The 11,353-nt window shown below is 35.8% G+C and overlaps 1 protein-coding gene across 1 annotated transcript in view; it reads right to left on the reverse strand.

Moving 5' to 3' along the window:
• Positions 1-8,842, reverse strand: part of LOC110457389 (sodium/glucose cotransporter 4-like) — a 28,883-nt gene extending 20,041 nt beyond the window's left edge. Inside the window, exons 1-4 of the mRNA XM_021508643.1 lie at positions 8,564-8,842; positions 5,098-5,169; positions 4,430-4,534; positions 3,326-3,385 (exon numbers count right to left, since the gene is read on the reverse strand). Coding sequence (XP_021364318.1) covers positions 3,326-3,385; positions 4,430-4,534; positions 5,098-5,169; positions 8,564-8,641 — 315 coding nt within the window. The 5' untranslated portion in view covers positions 8,642-8,842. The remainder of the gene's footprint in view (positions 1-3,325; positions 3,386-4,429; positions 4,535-5,097; positions 5,170-8,563) is intronic.
• Between the last annotated feature and the right edge of the window lie 2,511 nt (positions 8,843-11,353).

Here is an 11,353-nt window from a genome sequence, read left to right on the forward strand (position 1 = left end):
TCAACAATTCTAGGCAAGAATTTAGTGAAATAAAAGTTCTTTAGTCTTGCAATAGATCTTTTACAGAAATCAGGATCATATGTCACATTTACAGTTACATAATCTGAAGTTGACCACACAATAAATTTACAAAGTTTCAATCCAGTTACATACATTGTTAACTGTACTTGGAGGTAATAGCCCCTGGGTCCATTTGGTTTTAACACATACATATCGGCTTCTTTAACAATATCATACTTTCCAGAAGTTAACAAAGTGTCTAAAGACATATCTTTAAGAAATGGACATTTGATTTCCAACAAGTGGTCACAAGGAGTTTGGATAATTCCATCGGGCGATACACTGAGCCATGGTTCACTTTGGGATATAACTGTTCCTACATCTGATATGATGTCCCCATCATTCCTCAGCTGCTGTTTAGCTTTAACCTCTCCGTCCTGTCCGTGCCTAGTGTAAATATTGCCTCTAAAGGTAGGATAAACATGTTCTCTTATGAAACTGTCTGGATTTGTTGTTTCCCGAATTGGTACCTTATGTGATGAACTGCCAGTAATTCTCAGTTTTCTGCTATCATGCCACAGCTCGGATTGGGATTGAGAAACAGTGTTGTGTGTCACAGATGATATCTGATGAGGTGTGAGCTTCACATATTTGTTGTAAAACTGTGCACACTTTTCACAGGATAAATCAACATCATGGTCAGAATGGAGAAGTGAAGCACATATTGAAGTATTGGTGATGTCAGCACTTGCAGATTTGTTGATAAGTGAATCCTTGATGTAAAATAAAGGCATTGATGTTGAACTATCAATAAACTTTTGAAACTCTGAATGATTTGAGAAGGTTTGAAAAGAAGAAGGAGTATAGTTTAATTCCTGGTCGATGTCATCTTCGTCCGTCTTATTGCGTTTTGGTTTGGAGAAATCCATGTCTGCAACAGGACCTGGCTCAATGTTCTTTGTCGTTCCTTTATTCCACTTAGCCTGAACATCTGTGCAACTCTTACCAGTAAGTCCTGTTTTGACAGCATATTCCACTTTCCACAACAACGCACCTACATGACTACAAGTCTTACTTACACCTGCCATACACGAACAGCCCCCTGTGTTGATTGTACCGTTACTGTCGCAAACAATCCACGGATGGTGGTACTCATTGTTCATTCTCTGTGATGGTCGTACATTACATTTCATAACAATGCCGTCAACAGTAACATGGTGTAAAATCTTATCAACAGCACCACTCTTAAAGTATTTGAAACTGTCCATAGACTTGAAATTCCTTATCTCTTCTCCGTCACATGATCGACTCAAAACTAAATAGTTGTAAATATCGCCATACTCGATCTCCGGCCACTCGCGCATGTCATCGATCCACTCGTTTGATTTAACATCCTTTGATGTGATGGATTTTGCAACAGCCTCTATCATTGAATTCATCATTATCAACTTTACGCATGTGATTATAAATTCAGTGAAGTTCCAGTGAATTTTACAGAAATATCAATGCTACCTTGTTTTGCTTTTCGAATTGCCCGCCTTTATGAGTATGATCACTTCTGTAATGGCGGCACGATGTTAGCGGCACCTAGCGAGTATAATAATTACTACGGGCGACGACTGAAAAAAGTCGTGTATAGTCTTTACATTATTTATGCATCACCACTCATAAAAGAATCAATGGAAAATGCATTTATGACGAAATTAATAATAATTTTCCACACAACCAACCCAAGTACAACGCTCTTTTACAGCAACGTATTACTTTTTCACAACGCGTGCCGATTTATAACTAGTTACAGGCAAAAACTGTTATATCTATTTGGCATCATTACCTGTCAAACCTCGGTGACAGTTACAAAATTTGAAATTCAATCCGGCTTTTTCAGGATGGAACAGTAATTTTAGACTACATATCCATATCAAGACAATTTCAGTCACATCAAAGTAGTACAATGTTTTCTTTTTTTAGTTTCATTTTTTAACTAACATCTCTATAGTAATTACCAAACAGTTTTCCCCCAGCTTATCTCAATCATTCTTTTTGTGCCCTGACGGAAGCACGCAGAGGGTTTAATTCTTAATATTATAGAGGAAGCTGGAGTATCCGTGGAAAATCCGCGTGGTCGGGCAGGTGACCGGGATTGAATCCGGCCATCTTGGTGAAGACGAGCGCACTATCCACTGCGCCACCGACCCATCATATACGTTACGCACAAGAACAAATATCTGCTTTAGTTTGAGTGGAAGAAAATGGCGTCATTGATGCAAAAATTATATTGTGAATACATTTTTACGAATCATCAATGATATAAAAAATCTACATACGGGAGACCGGGGCAAGTTCAGCCATCCCTGATAGTTTTTGTAATAGTTTTTAATAATTACAAGTTTAAGGATCTTAGCAGTTTAGTTAGCTGGGCATTCAACGACGAACAAATGGCGAGGACAACTCAAATGTAAAATGACTTAACAGAAGAAATTTACTTTTGAGAGGGTAGAAAGAAAAAAATGATCTCGCTTCTAGTTATGCGAAATTTTTGAAACGGAATTGCTACTTTTTTACAGTCAAACCTGTAAGACACTGACAGCTCCAAATGATAATACATTAAAGCCAAGCCAATCACTCACTTCCATGCATATTGCTGTACGATAAGAATTTATTGAAATATCAATTTAAGCCCGGACAGTTTCGGCCAATGATACCGTGGCAAGTTCGGCCCATGTAACACATACAAATTCGTAGAATTGGCGATAAAATCTGACGTTGCATGCTTTATGACGTCATTATTAAGCTGATTCCAATGGGGGCCGAACTTACGGCCATCTGATCTTCCGACAGGATAGTTAAATAATGTTCAAAAACGGACGTGCTGCCATACTTACTAGATCGGACTTAAATAAAAGAAAATGCCGAACTTGGCCCGGTCTCCATATTATTATGCCGGTCTTAATCTCATTCGAGGTTGTGTTTTAGTGTTATTCCTCGACTAGCCGACTTTAAATAAAGCTTATCTTATCTCATTCTGAAAGTTGTATTCTTAATCAGTAAATATCAGAGATCAACAAAAGCTACGCTCTTTTAAGGCTTTGCCTTTTCATATTACATCATATCGAGAAACCGCCTTTAACTGAACACAAATTGGGCCAACGTTTCTGTTTTGAAAACATCAATATAGTACATATTATCCATAAAAGAACATTGCACAGTGGAAACTAGTTGTAAGTTGCCTCTTTAAGCAGAACCAGGGCTCGTTATATCAGTCTTTTTATATTAAAATCGGATTAATACTATTTGACAATCGATTTCCATTCATACAACCTACCCCACAGGAGATGTACACGGGCAGAAATACCCAGCCAAGAGCAATGAGGAAGAACACAGCCTAGAAAGAAACAGATTAATCATTTCTTAAAAAATCTGATTTTTCCTTACAACAGATATCAGTGTATATTTGAATGTGATACATTAGGTGTTTTTTTGTTAATATGATATAGATACAGCTTATACACTTCCAATTTATAACCCTACATCTTAGGAATAAAACAAAAACCAAGAGGAGACCTCCAGTGCTAGATTTAACAAAATTTCATGAAATTGAGATACATATATATCATATAAAGGAGACTGATTTTTCGCGGAAAGAACAAAAAATCTTTTAATCTAAACGTTTACGACATGCTCTGTACCTAGGAGCCAAGAAGGAAAACGTCAAAATAGATAATCCTATCCTTGATCAATTGAGGTCAATGTATTTACATATAAAAGGCCTCGTTTTATAACTGAACCTATTAGGGAATGGTTATAGTTACACATGTATCTAAACTAGGTTTTAACGATCTCTTTTTAACTGCTGACAAAATTACGCTGCAGTTTTTTTGTTTTTTTTATACATACAGCAAGTAAACTACCGATGATCAGGTACCTCGCAACATAAAGTTACATTGATCTGAGGTACTACACAGTCATAATCCCGGCCTTTGCTATATACATGTACTACAGAGTCATAATCCCGGCCTTTACTATATACATGTACTACAGAGTCATAATCCCGGCCTTTACTATATACATGTACTACAGAGTGATAATCCCGGCCTTAAATATAAACATGTACCATGTCAATTTCTAGTAGTTTCACATTAATTATTTTTCCATAAAACTGTTCCGCAAGATATGATAGATTTATTGATTGACTTGTTTTACGTCCGCTTCATTACATAGTAACTCGGTTATACAGCAGACTAATGATAAATATATGGGGATCCCTAAATGACACCTTTACGAAACTTCCCAACTGGGTGAAGATGTTATCTTAAGTAAGGTAGTGTTTCACATCTTGGTTTTAACTTCATTTTAAATATAAATATGTCGATGCATTTTCTTTGGGGGCTGTATGTGTAGTTTATATTTGCCGTGTGTTTAAACTTACATGCCATTCATATATCGTGACGGCTATACCGGAGGCTGCTGCTGAACCTGCCAAACCTATAAATATCGGAGCGCCTATGTTGCTGGCATAGATGGACGCTCCAATCTATAGAACATGATAATTCAAACTTTGAATTTTATGGAATACATTGTCAAAGCAATAATACTGTGATTATTTGTAAATATGCTTAAATCATAGACATCTTCTATTCATAACACTTTTTCTGTAATGAAATATTTGAGATATTATCACTATCAATGACTCATATTCATGTTAATTAATGTTAATAAACATACATTTCCTTATATTGAGAACAAAATCTTACACGTGCTATTAATATTACAAACGTCATCATCGTGTCATCACTTTATGAACCTTAATCAATGTCACATAATCACTTCCATTTTTTACAATTACAAAATACGTTAAATATAAGAAAAAGAAGGAGAAAGTTAATCAGTCCATTTTGTTCTGTGTAGACAGGGACATATCAACCCTTGGAATCAGCTAAAGGTAACACAAATAATTACCTTAGATTGTTATTTCACTGTCTGAATCACTCAGGATGATAGCTTGTAGTACCCATAACTGGTATCATTACTATAAAGTTATGAAATAACTATGCATCCAATCCATTTCTCTCTATATATACATGTAAATAAACATACCGGTATCCAGTGCATGTCTTTGCCAGCCAGAAAATAACCTTGTGCACTCCCTCTGTTTGGTCGACATGTTGACTGAAATACAATGATTGATATATATTTATAAAGTAATTAATATATCAATAGTGTTGTTCATGTACTTACGTTTTAGGTAACTATATATCCAGAGCGTCAGAATAACGATTTAACGGATTTTATGACAGTGGTATAAAAATAGTTTTGTTGGAGTCTTGATCTACATCTAATGGTGTATGATCATTGATGAGTGTTATGTGTTATAGAAATGAAAAAGCGTTCAACTCCACACTATTGCTAGTGCCTCTCTTGCTCTCTGTGGATATCGTTGTTCAACATCTGTGGGTGCTTGGCTTGCATTAGCGATTATGTTTTTCTTCTTGAGATAAGATGGTGTCTTTCCCAATGTGTCTCCCTTAGATCGTCATACATCCATTAACAGATTATATTAATCAGCTTCGTCTTATCAAGATATGGCGATACTGTATCACCAGCAAGGTCCATTCTGTGCTTTTTAACCGCTTTTGCCGACTTTCGGTCCATTTCCATGGCTTCGTTCTTTTGTTGCTTGGTATGAATCGTCAAACATTGTTTGTCATTTCGAGAAAGCTTTGTTCCTCTGTTGTGTTTGTTGGAGTAAAGAGTTGTCTTCCTTGTCTTCAAATTTTATAGGTTCAACCTTCATCCTTGCCATTTCAAACTCGTAAATGATCTTTTTTTTTGTTTCCTTTTTCTTTTTTTACAATACAAGACAAAACATATATGACATTATTCATAAGTACATGATTGTTAAGTACATGATTGTTCGTACATATTATTATAAGGTGCTTATAAAGTTTTAACTAGGGGAAAATATGGAGGGAGCATTGGCGACATCTTTAATTTGTGGTTCTATCTGTCAATTATGGACGCTTCGAATAATATAATGTAAACAAAGCCAGCCATTAACAGTGTCATAAAACATCAGCAGTGAAAACGTGAACACAGGAAAAATGAAATAGATCACTCTGTCGTCTAACTGACTGAAATATAAACACAATAGAACCATGACAGATATCCATGTGGTAGTATTTCAGTTACATGTGGGGGAATTTTTAACTGAAAAAGAGGAAAATAATGCCAAAATCGGAGAGAGAAATTTGCCTATAATTGGCCATAATAGGGCCTGTATATTTCCATGATTGTAGTGATAAAATGCAGTTATCCTAAAATCAAAGGTGGACAAACTATTCAGTTAAAGTCTGCTCGGCACTACTTTAGAAATAGCACTTATTATCAAACAAGTTCCCTTATTTTCGGTTTGATTTTGGAAGGTAAAGCATGCGTTTTCATGTTAACACAGCCATTACTGCGACTCCCTAGTATATTGGAAGAAATCAGGATTTGTAGATCAGGAGCTCATTTAATTGGAATATTTACATGAAAGGAATTTTGTGATATAAGATAGTATCTAATGATGTGGTAAATAATTGGTGCTTACATGTATGTAGTCTGGTATGGGTGACATATGCTAGCAAATATGTGCACCACTAATCCCTTCTGTCTTCACTGTTCCACAACAGTGGTCTTGTATACTACTTGATTACAAGACCACACCATATGATACTCATTTCTGTTTATGTATGCATTTATATTTATAATTAGCAACTAACATCAAAGTTGAAGTGCTGATGTTAAACTGTTTTTATTATTGTATGACATTTGATGTAATTACATGTATCATTTCTGAGAGATTGAACAATTTATATATATGCATATATAGATTTGTGGTTGCATGTGTGTAATAGTGATCAAATGTAATATACTGACAACAACATCAAAATACAAAATAATAATGATCAAATGATCTTTTTTTCTAATATTTCTTTGAAAAGTTTTCTGCAGCTGATGACATACCAAAACTTTTAGTTTACCTTTAGATTCCGATGTGTGTTTAAAACGTTGTGATGTTACGTGCGTTGTTTGTCAACTGCATGGGAAGCTGTGTATAGATCATTATTACCGAGTACATAAACGCTTTTAAATAAATCCACATGTTGTACGTAGCTATCACTGTGCATTGACATCGGGTTGTCTTCTGAAAACCAGATACCGTCATAAATTAATGTGTATTTTTTACACAGCTCTTTTTGATGTTTTGTAACTTTTTCCTTGTTTTCTCATTTACTTGTAAATTATTCTCTCTTTAACATTGATGTTTGATCCCTTTTGTCTACGAGAAAATCGAGGGCTATCCCGTCGGTAGTATTTATGATATATACTGTTATGTGTATTAAACTTTGTTAACGGGCCGAAATCATAGTCGGCATCCGACGGATTTTCAGTGCTTTGTAGACACGATTTACCTTCTACTTGATTGACCAATCTTTGCAATATAACGACCCTAACCCTTCGATAAGTAACTGTTCTGTTCACCAGAATAATGGCATACCTTTATTTGTTACTGGATAGTGTTTATCCTTGCGAGGGAACCTTCCTGATAGCTGCAACACATTCCTGATGTTTACCAACGTCCTATTGATTTGTATATATTTTTGGCAACGTTTGTGCATTCTCATTTGTTTGTTTGATCTGTTCTCTGATTATCCTGAGATGAACAGTCAAATAATTCTAGACTCCGGGCCAGGATTATTTTCGCATAAAGATCCGTGTCGTGGTGTTACTATTGACTCTTACTATTTTGTCCAGTTTGGTGAGAACGCTGTCAATAGTCGGACATCTGTTTCGCTTGAATACATTTAGAAACTTCTTTTCTTTGCTGCCGAATTCTTCAATTTTTCAACGGCAGTTTTGCTGTTCTTTCCTGTGGTGGTTAGTGTTGAGAAGATGTCATTTACTTCATTTTTGGTAAAGTGCCAAACCAAAGCACACTCACGGTCTCCGTCTCTAATATTCATTCCGACCTATACATTTTTCAAATTGTTCACCAGCTAACACTGGAATAAACGCGACCGTGTAAATATATTTTTTCTTCCGAATAGTAGTTTCCTTCTGGTCAATGTTAAGTGTGGCCTTACCCAAACTGATAAGAGAACATGATATATACAACTATATAATGTTTTCTACTGTATATTAGTAATATGTATGATTGGTCTCGTACGCGGCTGTTACAGAGTACAGAGTTAGTATGTACATGTATAATTAATAATAAATCACGACACAAGTGCTTTAATTGGAATACAGGCCTGTAATGTCAAAATTGGTAATGAATGGAAATCATCGAGATTAAAATTTAGTAATTCAGAATCAAAAATATTAAGATACAGCGGTGATACAGGCAAAAGAAACATACTATATGTTATAGTGCCCCCGGGTAGCATCAATCATAATGAACAAAAATATGTATAGAACACAGAAACACATCCCGTTTGTAATGTAATAACCTGTATTCTGGATATACATGTATATATAGGGAAACAGTAAATAATGAATAAACAGGGTAATCATACCGTACCAGGATTCCGACGACAAGCACAATAGCAAAGTATATTCCAATCGTAAGATAATCTCCCCAAGCAAGAGTTTCCGTCATCTTCACTACTCAATGAGTTGTATTTTTGCCACTCTCACACAGCAGAGGTGTATCAGTGACTTAACATACGTCTCATGCCGGGGTGATTTAGATATCTTCCCAAAATTTACTTGTTGCAAGGAAACAAGTTCGTACTCAGGTGAGAAGGCATAGTCTGGGTCAACCACTGCAGATAAAAATAAAACCTTGCACTTCTGCGCGGACGAATATATTCACGAGTGCGCAGAGCGCATCGATTGAATATCTACGTCCGCGCAATAAATGAGTGCTTTCTGATCCGTTAGAAAAACACAAATGTGTGGTCTTGCTTTTATCACATACCTTCCGTATTTGGTAGAGATTGATACAAAGATTTTATAAACTTTGATATTTTTTACAAATACCGGGAACTTTTCTGTTCGCCATGACAAAGGGATTCCCATAAAAAGCAGTTCCGGCTAGTAGGTAAATACAACATTCCGTATTGAACATGTGCAATATAAAACGTTGTATTTCATGGTCTGAAAATTGCTTGTATTACTGTAACAAGATTCAACAGGTATGTGATAAAATAGTATATCTAGTCTATATCATAGCTTGCCAACAATCTAGAAAGTGTAAACGACAATGAAAGAATTGTACTCCATTAGTTAAGAACAGGTGATAATGAAGTTTTGAAGGTCAAAGGTCACATTTACCAACCATATCCTGATCGCGAAGTTGGGAATACATTTTGTGAGCCGCTGCTTACTGGTATTTTTTTTTACTCAACTCAACCGCAGGAAAACAATCGCACAATACCTGGGAAGACAATCATGAGCTGTTTTCATTTGTTTTGGTCAGTCTACAAAATGATGCAATAGTCGTACACATTGTTATTGTCTATGCATTGTATTCTCTCCTCAATTCATGCCCACTCCATCATAATGCGGCTTGGTTATGATCTCTGAATCTGTGAAACGTTAAAAATAAGTTTGTTATGTTTAATCAATCTAACCAGTTGTATTCAAAGAAAAAAAAACTATGCGCAACGATACCAGAAGGTCAGAATACAACGTCGAGGCCCTGAATACTACACAGAGGGAGTGAGAATACGATGTCAAGGTGGGAGATATTAATGTTGCTTGGTTGCCTTCGGATTTGCACGTTGTCGCTTTATCAACATTTGCTTGAGAGATATAGATTACGAGATTTGTTATTTGCGCTAATCGGCAGTCATGTACTACAATGTGAAATGAAAGCCTATGCAAATGTAAAGAGGTCTCCCTGTGTAATCATATAATAGAATGATGGATGTTCAATATCAATAGATTAAGCCTATATTAACGCTATTACTGAAATAAAAAATAACTGTTGATTACTGATACATTCACTACAGTCGTTTTTTAACAAACAAAAAATGTTTTGATAACGAATAATAAATAGTTTTAACAGAAAGGAAGGGTAAGACATTTGTGAATTGACAGTAGGGTAGCTGGTTGGTGTTGAGCATCAATTGAAAACGGCAATTCTTTTCTCTTTTTTCTTTTTGTTTTGACTGATTATCGAGTTACATCCTCAAACTGTCGCTGGGGTTTGTAGACATATTTAATGTCCAAGAGTTTGTTAACATTTCACAAAAACGACAATTAAATACAGAAAGCATTTTATTACATTTATGTTGGTGGTAACGGTTTATTTTGGGATTCTTCCTTTTGACCCTAGAATATATTTTCACAATGAGCAAGGCGAACAGGACGCACATGCGTATGCATATATGATCTAGCTAAGCGTCACTTAGAAAATTTCTTCACAGGCCAAAGGGTTGATATGTTTGTGGACAATGGTTATTATACTGTGTTTAATATGAGCATGCCACGATAAAGTGATTGATTGATATGAGCAGTTTTATTAATTTAGTCTTAGAATAGGCAGTTAGAAGTCCTGGCTTCTGCATGCTCATATCATGGTTTTATGTTCAAGTATTATTGATACATGTGGGTTCACAATTTGAAACATCATTCTCATTATAGCTGTGTGGCCATGCAGATCTGAAACATTGAATGTTATTGAGGATACCGCCTCATTTTTTCAACTATACTTAAGCCAATCCTTCCTGTCAGTTACAGGTACGCCAGCTATTCAAATAAACTCAATCGACCGTCTTCTTGAGGTTAATGTTGACATGAGAGTTAAACAAAAATTATGGACAGAACAATATGTGGACTTTGGGGCTCTCTTGCAAAATAAGAATCAAGAGAGTTTCGAGATTTGGCGTTGGTTCCAAAGTCTCGACCAGTCACAATCAAATTTATGGAACAATGGTATGCAGCATTACAATTTTTTGTTACCATTGTTGATGGCGAGATACCAAGCGGCGATCATTTATGACTCAAATTTTAGAAAATAGAGTCGGGCATCTCACTTATTACCCTATGATCAGACCAACAATGACTTGTATTTGGAGGCCATGACATGTAAAGCAGCTGCTGACCCCCGTCCCGAAAAAGGGGCACATAAAGGAAGCAATGGCCAACAAGGTCAGTTTTTAAAGGGTTTTCAAAGGGATTTTATATCGGCTTTAAAGAGGTCAGAAGACACCGAGTTAGTCCTAACTTAATGTCAGCTAAGGAGAAGCAAGATATACTTAAAATCAAAATCAACAAGGACATCTTACTTGATAGGATTGCAGGGCCATTTATTCAACCACCTTTTCCAAATTTTCAGATATTATCTCTAGGGTTGTCATTTCCC

The sequence above is a fragment of the Mizuhopecten yessoensis genome, unplaced genomic scaffold, assembly GCF_002113885.1.
Source record: "Mizuhopecten yessoensis strain PY_sf001 unplaced genomic scaffold, ASM211388v2 scaffold1147, whole genome shotgun sequence".
NCBI classification, from domain to species: domain Eukaryota; kingdom Metazoa; phylum Mollusca; class Bivalvia; order Pectinida; family Pectinidae; genus Mizuhopecten; species Mizuhopecten yessoensis.